Source organism: Centroberyx gerrardi, chromosome 2, assembly GCF_048128805.1.
Source record: "Centroberyx gerrardi isolate f3 chromosome 2, fCenGer3.hap1.cur.20231027, whole genome shotgun sequence".
Taxonomy (NCBI): Eukaryota; Metazoa; Chordata; class Actinopteri; order Beryciformes; family Berycidae; genus Centroberyx; species Centroberyx gerrardi.
In genome coordinates this window covers 18254762-18270844 of record NC_135998.1, presented here as the reverse complement: position 1 = coordinate 18270844, position 16083 = coordinate 18254762, and the positions used below count along the sequence as shown (strand labels likewise).

General features: G+C 38.2%; 1 protein-coding gene across 2 annotated transcripts in view; it reads right to left on the bottom strand.

The window, feature by feature from the left end:
* znf618 (zinc finger protein 618) overlaps positions 1-14858 on the bottom strand; it is a 44776-nt gene extending 29918 nt beyond the window's left edge. For both annotated transcript variants that reach the window (XM_071912652.2, XM_071912653.2), the window contains exons 1-3: positions 14624-14858; positions 2011-2350; positions 146-223 (exon numbers count right to left, since the gene is read on the bottom strand). In XM_071912652.2, the coding sequence (XP_071768753.1) occupies positions 146-223; positions 2011-2323 (391 nt within the window). In that variant the 5' untranslated portion in view covers positions 2324-2350; positions 14624-14858. The remainder of the gene's footprint in view (positions 1-145; positions 224-2010; positions 2351-14623) is intronic.
* Positions 14859-16083: the final 1225 nt, after the last annotated feature.

Sequence of the window (16083 nt, the reverse complement as noted above, 5' to 3'; positions counted from 1 at the left end):
CATCTATATACTGTAAGCGTATAATTTTAGGCCCATACTGTCATCCAAGAGAAGATTGTTAAAAATAGAGAGACTATTTTGAGTTAATTGCTCTGTGGCCTTTCATAAAGAACCAATACATACATACAAAACTACAGTGTCTTACCTCTGTGTGCCCTGACATGTGTCTGAAAGCAGTTATAGTACTTGTACTTCTTCCCACATACCCCACAGACATAGGAACCTGCATGAGAAGGCAAAACAATGTTATAAAAACAAGGTGACAGTATTAACAAGAGTGCATAAATGTAACTAATTTGGCTGTCATATCAAATGACAACTTCAGGAGAATTTAAGACATTGGTTCCATCTTGTCTCCTAAGAGAAAGAGTCATCTCTGTCATAACTATCATGAACATCTACCCGGCAATTACCTCTCTGAGTATACACTGAAATAATTACCTAACAATCACTTAACGTTGTAATCAAGCTCCTTCTCATATAGTAGCAGAGTGCTTTCACAAGTAGTCCTTTTTAAATAAACCAATCTCAATAATCAGGGACGTAATCAGGAATGTGAAAAAGCAGGAAAAAAACAACAAAAAACAGGGATATCCATTAGAAATGAATGGAAACTATACGTCCTTAAAGTACCTCTAAAATACTGAAAATACTGAAATGTCACATTTATGAGTATACTTAAGTAGACAAAGAGGGCCAAGAACAGATAAACTCAATTCTCTATGCTTTCACTCCACCTTGACTGTTCCTGTGTCCAGGCTAAAGACTAAAGGCCCCTAGGCTTTGAAACAACTTGCCTAAGAAGCTCAGGCTGGTTGAGTCGGTTTCGTCTCTTAAATCACTTCTCAAAACTTACCGTTATCGTAAGGTCTTTCTATAATCTTTTACTTTTATTCATTTTAGCCTTGTTGTCTGTTAATGTTTTATTCTATTTGCCTTATCCTTATGGCTGGAATATGGCTGGAATAAATATGACATAAAATAAATTTGGTTTTCTATGTCTTTATTGTGTAGAGATATACCCTAAAGTCAAAACAGTGTTTTTCCACACTTCACAGACATAAACGGCTCAGGCAAAAATACACAGAACAGAACGGTGACACCCGTCTGGCTCACGCGCCGCGACCGCTGGACACAGCAACACTAGATAAAATGGCCCCTGTGTCGGCTCCAACACACACACACATCTAAATGCCAGATCAAATGTCTGGTGGACATTGGCCTTGAACCCGGGATCTCTGGCGTGGCATACCTATGTTTTATCAAACGAGCCAAACTCAAAGTGATGCAGCAAAATTTTTGGGACCGACTGACTCATACTTTCTGTTGATCTCAGCTAAAAAGCTTATACTTAAGTCATAAGACCCTCATGTAATTTCATCAGTCATATCAAATCTGATTAGGTAGATCATAGGTAGGTCATAGTCTGTTTAAAACATTAAGCTATAAACTGTTTCAATAGAATAATCACACCCATTATTTTTCTCCAATACATCAAGTTAAAAAAATACATTTTTTCATCCAGTCTTTTCATAGAAAGTATGAGGATTGAGTATGAAAATATATTTTGTGCAATATATTTAAACAAATGGGACTAATAGGAAAAATGCAATATATTAATCAATGATGTCATGTGAGTTGCATTTTCATTTCATGAGTAAAAAACTTCCTGTGCCCTAATAAATCTCACCAAAAAGAGAGAGCTTAATGTTCACAGTGCCAAGCATACTCAAAAGTGTCCAAAACCCAGGCCACCTCTTGAGGAGGTCTGTGTTTGGTTTATTTAAGCAGAGGTCAAGTTCATTTTGAGCTTTCAAAAGTGCAAACAGTGATGAAATAACTCTTGAAAAATATAGCCCAATTAGGTGTAAATAATGGCAGGTGCAAAGGATGTCCTTATTGAGTTGTTTCAACAGGCAGAAAAGTTGTGCACCTCCATAACGCAAGGTCAAGTGTCGATAAGCCAAACATGATTGCAGTCAGGAAATGCATGTATATATATTCACACACCTATGCATGAGTCTGTGCTCTTCGTTGGGGGAGGAGTACCAAGGGCAAACATACCCTGGGTCTGAGATCCACGGGATCCACCTCCACTTCCTCTTCCATCATTTCCTCCAATGACCACGCAGATCTCAGCAGGGTTGGCATCCCCAACCTTCCCATTACTGGTCCCCGGGGTCCCAGGCTCTTTCTTTACTGTGACAGTTGGTGGGCTAGTGCTAATGGTGGTGGTGGCTGAGGTGGATGAGGGGCCATCCTTGGCCACACTTCCAGCTTCCACCTGCTCCTTCCCAGGATTGGGCGCCTCTTGTGCACTCATGACTCTGCCTCCTCTGGGCCCGTGCTACTGCAAAGAAGGGAATAACGACAAAGACAGACACAGATTTTACCTTATTGTTCTTTAACAATATGTAGTCTTGATATTTCGAACTAGCCTGATAAATTTATGAACAACATCAGCTCACCAGGTCAGACAAAAACCCATGTTTTCACACTGCCATGGCTAAACATCCAACATCCAGGAATATAGAGATATAGAGTCGTGCAAAGGTGGCAGGTTTGGTGCTATGTTTGACTGAAGTACCTTTGAGCGAGCTGCATGAAATAAGCAGTAGCCTGCATTTGGTACCTATTCCAAAAGTCTAACAAGAACCAATTTGCGAGACAACCGCTCCTCTTTCCTCTAAATATAGAGTCAAGAGGCTTGTGAGTGGGGATGACATCTTATGGTTTTCAAAAGCAAACTAACCATCAAAATGTACAGGAAACATAACCGAGACATCAGTCACATTTCATATACAGAGGAAAACACACAAAAATAACATGTTGTTAGCCACAGAGAACAGAGCGGCTTTACTGTTTACAGGTGACCTTTGGTGACAATAAGTTCCACAGCTTTGGGGTACCCAAGTGCTCTAATTTCAGAAATATCCAAATTATCCATCTTGCTACTTCAGCACAAGACTATAAAGGAGCAAGGCCTTGTCAAGAGAATGTGCTCAAAATGCAACCAAGCAAAACAGAGTTATGCCAGGATGACTGATTTTGTGGAAAGAGGGAAAATTAGTCTTCTAATAATAGCACACCAATACAGCAACAATGAGCCTTTTCATAGCCCAAACACACCTTTCCTTGGAAATGACATGACTAACCAAGTAACTACAACAAGACTCAGCAAACAGGCCAAAGAATTAGATCATGTTGACACTAATTATAAATCACCATTTCAGGTTTTCAGTTCAGCTAAGGCGATATCTTTTTTGTATAAAGCAAAGAGCTGGTAGGAGCTGACCGATACAGCAACGCATTGGTTGGATGCTAAGAACTGATGGGGTGTAGCAGGATAATTGATTAAGTGCTTGACTGAATTTAAACAGAAAACGTCACCCTGAAGCTAATTCAGGTTGTTTTCAGCTAGGTGTCACTGTAGCTGGGACCCATCATTTACAATCTAACGTTCATATTTGTGGCCGCTCTAATTGATAATGGGCTTATTGGAGTTATGCTTTGCTTTTCACATGTCTGGCAGCTAGTGGTGGGTGATATCCATTTATTATAAAAAAAAAAACACAATATGCATCACAATATTTTGCATTTTGTACATGCCAACAAGAAAAAAAAAACTTTAAGTCAATCAGTCAAAGTAGGTTTTCCAATCTACCTTTTGAGATTCATTAAAATAAACAAGCACTTGCCTTCAACTCCAGCAACCCAGGTTCAATTCCAGCCTCATGCAAAGAACATTTCTGCTGTGAGTTAAGTTTTCATTTTCAGCATAAGTTTTTCTTATTTAACATGACCAAAAACCTTTCCCTAGCCTTAATCAAATTGTTTAATCTAATCTTAAAACGTTGTCTAGTTTTAGTTGCCCAACCTTAACCATGACCTTAACGCAATGAGACAAACATTTTGGTAGAAAACGGATCCAGAACCTTTTTTTTTCACCTGCTGGTAAGTCAATATATAAGATAAACATGGGAGAGAAAAAAATAAATAAATATGTATGTATATGTCTATGTAAATGTATATGAATATATAAATAAATTAGTTCCCAGGTTACCAAGATCTTTCAAAATGTTTTAAGTTTAATTTTGTGGTGCAAATAAAACCTAAGATTCATCATTAGAAATGTGGAGAAAGTTTTCAGATATCTAACACTTCATATCTGCTCTATTCATCAACACTACTTGTATCAAAGGGTTTTACAAGCACATACAGCGGTGTATTATTGGCATAACAATGAAAAGAAACAGGTTTCCAAATTATATGACTGAGAGAACATGTCAATACAGAACAAAAATGGATCCCTCACTGAACCTTGATATACTCCACAGCTAAACTGTGCTGACCGACACAAGATTACTCAATCCAACAGAGAAGTGAGTATGAGAAACAAGGTATAAACCTATAAAGATCAGTGTCTTCAATTCACACAAAATCTTTTGATCAGTTAAGACAATGTGATAAACAGAGTCAACAGGAGTGATAAAGTTAAAAAATAGTGTAGAAATTCACCAGTATCTGCTGTTTGTTTTTGTTTATTCACTTCAAGTAAAGCAACTTCTGTACTATGTTTAGAATGGAAACCAAAATGGAATTTTTCCCCAATAAAAGATTTCTGCTCATGTATGCAGTAAATTGCTTATAAACAACTTTTTCTTATACTTTAGGGAGGGTAAAAATAGGTTTATAATTACTGAGAATGGGAAGGTCCAAACTAACTTCTTAAGAGGAATGTTTGCATTTACAAATAAACAGGATTTGATGTTGCAATCTTTTGTGCCATAATCCAGGGTAAAGCATGATGTTCTAACTATAGTGACTATAGATATCATAAATGTACAGGACCATCAGACAGGTTTTGGTGCAGTTTTTTTACCTGGCTATGTGCTGAAATGTCTTTTTATACCACAATGTTTTGATAATGTATTACATGACTATTTATTATTTCTTCTTTTTTTATCTCATGATGTGTACCTTTTAAATTAGATATTATTGTGATACTCATGTATTTCAGATCACTTCTCAGCTGCCATGTGAGTACTTAATAAACTTAGACAGGCAGCACCATTCACAAGCCACCTAGTCTAAATATTATATAGTGTGTGATATGCATATTATAGTGTGTGAGTGCGGGTATGTCACTAGGGTTATCAAGTGGGCCCCTCCCATCACAGATGTTTAGTTGAATTAGGCTCACAACACCTCCAGAAGGCTCAACAGTGATTTCTGGCATTAACAGAACCAACACCCTCGACACCCGCTCTCCACATCAAATACAGCTTATGCAGCTAAAATCGCCTACACTACCCCATACCTATGCTTGGGCTTATCCTTAGTTTCCACCATAAATAATAACATCAATAACTTCTGAACTCACTATTGATTTCAGTGACAATAAGCTAATGGGACGGCTGACACTGCTGGCTTGGAACTGTCCGCTCAACAGTTCAGAAACCAAACTGCATCAACAATTAGCATATAAATTCTATTAGCAATAGGCCAGAGGGATGGCTGATTCTTCTGGCTGGAGAGAAAATTAATGAAATATGATGAAACTGATGACTATGTCTAGTCAGTATTGTATTTAAGTGACATGATGAGAATTGCATGTCCCTAATCTATATGTTAATGCCATGCTGGTATTTGCTTTAAGGAAGTTAACGATGTGCTCATTTGGGAGCCTTGAAAGCTGTATGTCACAAGTTGATCACAGTGTGAGACACATCTGAAGTCCCTGTTGCTTCCAACAATTCCATACGGGAGAGTTGCTGCATCACATTATGCTTACTGAACAGACCAATCAATAGGGGTGGGACAGAGTCACACTTGCTTGAGTCACAAGTCATACGGTCCAGGTCTCAAATGTCAAAGGGCTCAAGTCTCAAGTGTTAAAGACGGGGAATGCAACTTTGGAGAAATGAGCAAGGACTTGAAAGTATACAACAAAAAAATCCCCCTCCTCCCTCCCTCCAGTAACTCCTCCCTCCAGTAACTCCTCGCTCCAAACGAGGCTCAGGCACGTGCATCAAACTTAATAAATGCAAAACCTTTTACACAAAACACCGCTCTACTTGTTCAATCTAGTTGTAACTAAAACGCCAACAAAAATCATTTTTGGCAGCAAAGATTAGCCATTGCTACAAACCTTGGACAAGCGAGGTTCACTCTACACCGGAGATAGAGCGCAAACTTGATAAATTTCAAACCTTTTATGCAAAACACAGTTCTGCTAGCTCACTCTGGTTGTTAATGAAATATTTGCCAGCAAAACAAATATTTTTTTGTCACTCATAGATTAGCTACTGCAGTTTCAAAGCCATAGCTTCCTAACACCGGTTGACTGACTGACCTGAATGTGGCTCCTTCCTGATGAACAGTCTTGTGCAGTGGGCAAAATAACACAACACACACTTACACAAGTTTATTCCAGTCCAAATATTCAGTTTGGATTATGGCTGTTTCACCTCATCTCTTCTGTGGATATATTTGTTTTCTCTCTGCAGTTTGCAGGCTGGTCAGAACTAGACTGAGCTATGCATGCTTGTGATTGACAGGCAGTAGGGACGCCTCCTTGGAGAGAGCTGTCCTGATTGGTTGTTAAGATCCAGGGACACTTATTTGGAGTGGCTGATAACAGGGCCTGGGACAGCAACAGAGACCGGATTTTTTCTCAGGGCATTTGATTTATTTATAGCTGTCGGGATGTTAAGAGAATTTTACCAAATATTACCAAAATGGTTGTACAAAAAAAAACTGCCTACCCCAGCTTTAATTCCTGATAAAAGTCAAGACAAGTCGGTTCATGCATACAATTGAGTCAAATGAAGTCAACTTTAGCTTAAAGCTATTTGGATGTCAGTTTAGAAATAAAAGGAAAACAGGCTCTTTGAATAATGTGTTAGACTTAGCACTATAGAGGTTCTACACATAATATGACACTGTAGTGAAAATACAAATAAAGCTGCAGCTAGCAAGCATAGTTATCATCTAACTTCCTGCTGTTCAGACTTTCAGAAGATATGTGTGTGCTTAACACACATATCTTTGAGTAGTGAAAGTCTGAAAGTTTGTTTGACCGATACCATGCGCACCATCATAGGTCCAACACAACTATGATCACTATGGTTCACTAACACTGTCGGTGTTTGACAGCATTAAGTTGCACCCAAAGCATCATCACAGCACCCTGACTAAATATAAAACAAGAATTTATTAGAGTGGCTCTTAATTTACCTAGACCGGCCATTCAAATATAATAATAATAATAATATAGCCTAATATTTGGAAAACACTCCATAGCCCATCAAAATACATTAGATTGGTAAAGATCACTGCACTGCATTGTAAAGATCATTGCCTGGCCCTGGGTCCCATGATATTTCATTCCTAGGCCAAGATCATCCCTGATAAATCACAACAACAAAAACGAGCAGTTCATGGAGCTGGATCACAGGTAGCTCTCAATAATGATACCAAAAAATATGTTTTTCCTTACAATCTTAACTGCAATATTGAATTCTGCATCAATTGATTTATTAATAAACAAAGACATCAAGATTACTACTCAATTTTCACTCAGCTTTCCTGGACTCTAAATAGCATGGTGTCCTCATTCAACCATGAATCGCCTTTGAAACTTAACATAAGACAAGAAACATCTTTATCTTTTTCATTTTCATTTATCCTTTACTTAATGAGAGTCTCATTGAGATCAAGATATTTTTGTAAAGAGAGAAAAAACAACAAATATATATACAGTATATATATACACACATACATTATATATATATATATATATATATATATATATATATATATATATATATATATATATATATATATATATATATATATATACACACACACACACACACACACACACACACACACACACACACAGTATATATATAAAATCGATAAAGAAACACAATTCAGTCACTGAGGGTCGACGTTAACTTTTCCTAGCGTCTCTGGCAGCAAATTTACACCTGTCTAACAGGTGAATCTACTTACTAAAAATTGGCTTCCATGCAAAAACAAACCATATTTATATCCATTACAACCAATTTTGTAATTTAATAGGTCAACAAAACTTGGCAGCATTACAGAAATCATATCAAATGTTAAAGTAAACAACACTCAGAGGCAAATAAATATAATAGAATTAAAGAATTTGATCTGTACTATCTTATCATAATTCTTTTTATTTTTATCTCTACTGCTTATTGTAAGCACCTTGTCAACGGATGGCAGTGATAGGCAACCACGTACCATGGAGGGCTGAGAGTCTGCAGGTTTACGCAGACACAGGGTGACTTCACTGATTAACACACCTTCAACCGGAGAGGGGAAACTAATTAATGAAATCAACTGGTGTAGTGTTTGGTTGGAACGAAAACCTGCAGCAACCTGCAAAACCTCCATGGCACACAGTTACCTGTCCCTGATGTATGCATTCTTTTTTCTAACTTAATTAACCTAACTTAAAAGACTACAGCCTAGACAACAGGCTGGACTTGACTGCACAACAGACAGGCAGGCACAGAAACACAGACTGACAGAACAGGATACACAGATTGGAGTAACCAGTCCTTCAGCTCTGCATCCTCTTACACAGTGCGATAGTGGTGTCATACTTCTTAGTGAAGAGGACACATTGATACATACAGTCACATGGAACATACGCCTCATTTCAGATCAGAGAACTTGTTTTTTTGTTTTACCCACACAATTGTATTTTTTTTTTTTTTTTTTTCACTTCTCTATTTTTTCCACCTGTCCCAGGCAATCGGACAACCATTGATGTCATACGCTGCTCACATGTTCCAGCAGTCGAACAGTCAGCAACATAAAGGGACATACACTATAAATCACAAACATTGTAGAGAATGTGATATCTTTGCTTTAAAACTCAGTGAGGGGGACAACAAATTCTAATTTCAAATTGCTTTGCAGTCTGTTCCATTTATAAGCTGCATAGGACCAGAAACCGGTCTTGTCAAGTCCAGAATTTGTGTGTGGAGTTTGTGGGTTGTGCGGTGTGGGTTTCAGGTAGAATTTCTGTAAATCTGACTTTTGACATTTTAAAAAACATTCTTGCAGTAATACAATTAATCATATGTGTCAGAATGCAATGAGATAACGTTTGAGATGTTTGGTGAAAAACAAGACATGCTAAAAAAAAATGTGATGGGTTAGAGGCAAATAATTCCTTTACCTCTGAACTGTTAAAACCTACAACAGGATGTGTGTGTTTGTGAGCGTGTGTGTGTGTATCGAAAATGAAAACCGCTATACCAAAGTGACCCTTACCCTAACCCTAGTGTGCATCAATCCAACTTCAGTTCTGGTCATTTATTTGCTGCATCTTCAATGATAACTAAGATTATGGACATACTTGGCAAACCTTAAATCTCAGTGCGCAGAGTTAATATTTATGGAAAACCAGCATGCCAACATAGAAGAAGGGAAATCTGCATTTAGATGTTGTCCTTAACTGTATGGGAAAGTCTGCAGGGCTTACACACTGTTTTCCAGCAACTCCCTGCTTCACATTTATATAGTTACACATCCACACCTGGGAGCTGCCCAGTCTGTCTAAACTGTACAATACTTGTGTCTCTGCAATGCTTATTTGTATGCATTTGTTTTATTGTTTAAATGTTAAATATATATTTTAGCATTGATATTGCAGAGCACACCTGCAATTAAATATTTGTTCTTGTTGTGTTTATCTCTAAATAAAGATTGCCAAATTGAATTTTTGACTGTGTGAGAGAGACATAATGGGCTATTATGAAGTGGTCACCCTGTTGTCTCTAGCTGTCTCCACCTGACAGCTAAATGGCTTCTAAAAATAGATATTTTTATTTTATAATTCCATCCATTGTCAAAATGAAACATAAGGTGGCACCATATGTTGTTCACAATTTCTACATTTCGGATATGTCAGGGTGTTGCACACTCTAAAAGGAGCCATGAAAGTGCCCCCTCAAAAAAAAAAACAGTAATGTGTCATTGCTTAAAAGTATGAAAGACTTGGCGAAGACCTTCTGTCAGCTTAAATGCCAGCCAAAACAAATGAAGACAGCACAAATACAAGAACTCTGCACTTGTAAAACCCATAGAAAATGGCACACTGCATTTGGCCATTGGCTATAAAACAATTACCATGCTAGAAGAGATGCATTGATCTCCTCACCTCCTGTCGGGTTGAAACTGTTGGAAATCAACCAATGGCCAAAAGGTTTTATATTGAGCAGGTTTTTATATCACTCTTATTTCTCACAGATTCCATTAGAAAAGGGCTGTGCAAAGCTTTTGAGCAAAGGTCATATTGCTGGGGATAAGAATTAGGAAGCAATGGGTCTCGCCACCTCCTAAAACAAGAATTCACTGACCTAAATTCTTTCCTTTTTCATCTGTAATCAAATGAAATTATGGCGAGGACACATCTGAATTTTGATCAATCACTCTGTTATCCATGAAACATTTCCTGTCCAATATTTTGAATGCATACCCTGCATGAATAAGTAAAATGCAGGCTGTTGCCTTTTTTCCCCTAATCAAAGTCAAAATGCAAAACTAGCCATCTGGCCCTCTGTTCTTTTATGGTCACTGAGGCTTTCGATATCAAGATGTTGTAACCTACAGTACCACGGCGCTACTTAAGGACATAAACCAGATGCACGTTTGCACTGATGTTGCTCACAACTACACCGCAAGCTAATCAACCAAAACCAAAAGTCAATAGAGAAGCTTATCAATTTCTCAAGGCCCTATCAACCAAGGTTATACTAATCCATCAAATTTCATTTGCACCTGAACATTTCAACAACTTATAGCAAGCATCATTCTAAAAAGCTTAAGAGTTTGCAGAGTGTGTAGATGGGATTGTGGGTGTTTATTATGCCCATTTATGAAACTGGTTTTGCGACAGACAAGCACATTTGGAATAGACTGTTCTCCTCATGATTCGGGCCAGCTGTTTTGTGAAATGTCAGTGCATGGATATTAACCACAACGTGTTAAACCACTGCACTAGGCTTATCTAGAGTTAACGAGTAAGGAGGCTAGGCATGCAAGGAAAACATCTCTAGGACGTACCTCTATTCAGAATTCTGCACTTAGTCGAGGTACTTAAAATAATTGGCCTATATGTGGGCAGTACTGTGTCTGCCTCCGCACAACAATGAAGTAAATCAATCACTGCGCTTGGTTAAACCTAATTTGTTCCTGTGTTTCTAACTTATATTAAGAGGTTTCATTTTATTTCCTTAGATTTTTCTTTACTTCAACAAAATCATTGTGCTTTGCATGGGAGGCAGATCGGAATAGAAATTCCAAACATAAACAAAACAGAAGTACGTGTAAGGCTCACGATAATGTTACTATTCCTGAGGGATTAAAAATAGGAATCAGCTGAAACGGGGGGTGGAGGGGTCACTTCACTGCCTCACTGGTTTCACTGCATGTTTGCAATATCCAGAGAAGAGTCAGTGGCGAGTAGCAAGGGATGACCAAAACCTGTTTCACACTAAATGCTTTGCTTTCCCTCTTTCCTTAATCAAATGCACATTTTCCTGTCCTCTGTAATAAATGTCTTCCAAGATGGTCTACGACCAATGATTTCAAAAAGCAATAATGCAGAGAAATGGATAAATCCCCCCACCCCACCCCCTCACCCCACCCCACACACACACACACCCAGAATGCTCTGGAAAAAGAAACTGTGTCGTCTAGTAAAATTCCATCCGCGTACACTCCAAAACCCCCATAAAAACCTTTTCAATCTATATGTTAATGCCATGAATTAAAATTTAATAACAAGAGATATTGAAAAGCAGACTCGAATTATACAAAAATAAATCCTGAAAGATCAGGCCCCTAAAATTAGAAATTCAGGGCGGCATCCGGTCTGCTGCTAAACCCTTGTAGGCTGGCAGATTAAATTTTTGATGAAAATCAAAATTACACTGCAGACTGAGGCAGGCGCAGCAAACCTGGCACTATTGTGATTTATGGATTCATTAAACCCGCGGGAGTTTCACCCCTCCCCTTTTCACTCAAAGAAATGAGATTTGCTTTGCTGAAAATTTGTATTTTCAGAAAAGCTACTCAGGCTCTGCTCTACCTTCAGAAAATGGTCAAGGAAAAAAGAAGCTTCTGTGTACATAACCACTGCACGTAAACAGGCCTAATTTTCGTTGCTGCAGCAATTGAACGTCCTTATGCATTATTCATGAGACCAATAAGGTTCATTTTTAAAAAGGAAGAGGCAGGCAAAATATGTGCAGAATGCACAGAATTTTTTAATGCAGCATCCCCAAACCCTGAAAAGCCATTCCCTTGAGTCTAATTTAAGTGATGCCATTTTCGGACATTTTCAACATGCCACTGAGAATATAAAAACTACAGGAACATAAGGTGTTCTGGCAGGTTTGAAAGGGTTGAATGTTTCTTCAGACACAGCTGAGTCCAAATAATAGGGTTGGAATTGCACTTAAACAAAGGGGAATTGGCATGATATCCAGGATAGTGACTACTTGTGCCAGACACCTTGCTGTTTAAACAGAACACATGTACCAAGTTAATGAGAATTAGAGCCACAATCCGGTTTCACACATCAGCCCAGAGGCTGTGGTACCAGCCTCAACATGCTGTGTTCATCAGGGTCTGGAGGGAAGAGTTTCACCTCTCTGTCCAAACTATTCTCTCCAAATAACCTGAGTGGAACAGAGCTTTTGTTTGTTTAACTGTTGAAAGACCAGCAGCAATCATGTCGCCTTCCTTAACACCAGGACACTCCCAATGTCCGACATGACAGCTCCCAACAACTGAATCATCACAGTTTAAGGTGTCTTTCACTGAAACACTGCATCATTATTCCTGAGAGCTTTATAACTTATTACTTGGTTATGCTGGCATTCTGCATATAAACATTTCCATCACTCATATGGTGCACACATCCAACCCTATTAAACTCATGGAATTGGTTGCCTCTCTCCAATTTCGTAATACAACTGAGACTCCTACTATGTTTTGATTAGTATTACTGCGGAAAGGTCATAATTTACACCCTGATTTTGCATACAAAACATACAATTTCCACTAACTCTTTAAATTTATACAGATTTGAAGGTCAACATTAAAATTACCAACGGCAAAATGGCTCCCACAGATTCCCTCACATTACAATAAAAGCAAGCCATGCAAGATGGGAAACTGTTTGGCATCTGCAGGATTAATATAAACAGTGGAGACACTGGTTGTGATTGTTTTTCCTGTCCTCAAATTGTGCTGACATGGTCATCCTTCTTTCAGTGCTGTTCAGTTCACTTTTGTTAGTTCCATTTTTTTCCTTTAACATTTCCAAGTTCTAGAAATATGAGTGTAGATTGCTCCATGTTGACCAAATTAAGTAAATAGTATTAAGCTACATCTGCATACCCATGACACACACACACACACACACGCACACACACACACACACACACACAGGTAGCCTACACAAGGAGAAACACACATACAATTAATAGTGAATGTGTTTGCTGTTGTTCAGCCAAAAACAGAATAATCTGACAACATTCAGGATGGATTTGTTGCATCTTTTTTTCTTTTCTTTATCTTTATGTAAGCTACAGGCATATTAATTAAAAGACTCCTCAAATGACAGATCAAATAATTTTCTAACATTCTAAAAATGCTTAAAAGATTAGCAAAATAATTGCAGGCCACAATAAAAGAAAACGTAATAAAGAACAGAATTAACTTGCTCACTGCTTTGAATACTAGTTTGAAATCGGTTTGCACTATTTTGCATGAAAAGCAGGAGGTAGTGTTCATTTTCATTAGAGGAAACGTCAAAACATCGATTACGGGTGATGACTACCTATGTCAAAGGCGTTTTGACATGTGTTTGCATTCGCATAAACGGCCATTCGCTTTAATAAACAAGTCTCAAACTAGTCTAATTACAATTTCTTAATTTCCCCAAAATGACTGCCTACAGGTGGCGCCAATTACACAAAGAAAAGATTGAAATCCTGAATCTTTTTGAAAATAGAAGTAAAAAAAATACTTGACATGGCGATATTCTATGCGTTTTTCCCGTTAATGTACAGTGCATTGTGATCAGATGTGGTAAAAGTGCTGTCATGCGAGTTTATGGGATGAACTGCGAAGCCCTGGTCAAATTTGCAGGAAAATTCACAAAACATGGCTGCAGGAGGTTTTTGTGTTTCAGATTGTTCCTCCCCTCATCGTCCTTCATGTTGCCACTATCGCTTGTTCCCTTGCTCTGTCGGACTACACACCGTATCTCCTAAGTGCTTTAAATGAACAATCTGGGTGCACAGTCGACCAGTTAGCAGTTACACGAAAACTTTATTTCGAAATTTCTGTCCAAAAAAAAAAAAAAATCAACAGATTAGGTCTATTTCGGATAGCTTCAAACGCCTGCACCCCGGTTTAGTGGCAACATTTCGTGCATTAGTGCAAAAGACCGCCACATCTCATCATTCCGGAGGGATGAGAAAACTTAACAGCCGCCTCTGAGAATTTAAAATTTACGATTTCTAATTCAGAAAAAAAAATACGAAAGAGTGGTTTGACGTACCTCCCAAAACGATGCAGCTCATGCGAGTCGGCTCCCGCTCCACAAATCTTCCTCCCCCGACCAGAGGTGACTGCACAACTGCTTCCTCAAAATTGTAAATTAGTTATTAGAAATTCCAAATGTTAAATTTCACAAGAGCTTTATTTCCGCAACGCCGCTACGTTACATTTTCAGTAAGGGTCGTGGCGTATTGTGGATCCAGGGTTTTCGCGAGGTTTTCTTCGGTCCGTGCAGGCTCTCCGTTTCTGCCTTGCACAGGGGTTTGTGTTGCGGTTCCTCCTGTGGAAATTTTCGTCCGCCATATACAAGGGCAGATTCCGAAATTGCAGCGCCGGCCAGCTATATTAGCCTACATGAAAAAATATTCTGGGAAGAAGGCAGAAAAAAACGGGCTGCGCGACTATAAAGTTACGCCGGGAAAGGAGAGACTGGAAATTGCCCAAAGGAAAACATTCTCATGTGAAACTTAAAACTCGAGTGTCCCACTGTAACAGCAGGCTGCAGCGCTACACTGTACACAGTTTATTAAGGAATATTTGCATATTTCCATCGTTTGTTCCTGAAAAGACATTGGGATTATTTAGCTAACGAACCATTGTTTCCTGAATAGAGATATCATGTATGTAAAATTGTAGATATATTTTCTCCAGGCTTGGTAAATAGTTTCAGAAATGTTTCCATGCCTCATTATTCTGAAATCTTACACAGTTATCGATAATCAGAACATATATGTTCTGATTATCGATTGTATCAGATGATGATTATGATTATCGAAACATATATGTTATGATTATCGAAACATATATGTTATGATTATCGATTGGTGTCAAACAGAGGCGCTGGTTTTGTTTATTTCCAATATTGCTACATTCCCTGCTGAGTTTGCCCAAATGAACGTTACAACTATTTATTGGCAGTCATTGCCCAAAAACAGGGGAAATGGTCCACCAAAGCCAGTGTTTGTGGTTGTTGTTATGTTTAGCCTATTACTGCTGAGTCACCACAGATTTGACATTTGTTTAAAAGTGTCTTAATCTCGGCTATAACTTTGTTGGGTATTAGCATGATATCAATCAATAGCCTACTGTTTTTCAAGGGTAGGATTTTGTTTGGCCAACATTTTTTTATTTCAAAACCCTAAATACTGAGAATTAACCTTCCAATGTAAGTTTTTCAGTTTAGTTCAGTTTTTATTAGAAGTTCTGCTGATATGGTTTTTAAAGCACGAGCTTTGCTTGAACTGTCAAGTCAAAGTCTAAATAATCAGTTAAACAGGCTACTGTAGTGCGCAGGTAGAAGTGAGTCAGGTATGTCTGAGTTGCTTATAGACGAATAATTAACATAAAACACAAAACTACAATTTTATGTACAAGCCACTACAAGACGTGACTTAGTTTATAAGATCTCACATGCATGCAGAAGCATCAGCCGTGAAATTAGTTGTCGATGACATAATCATG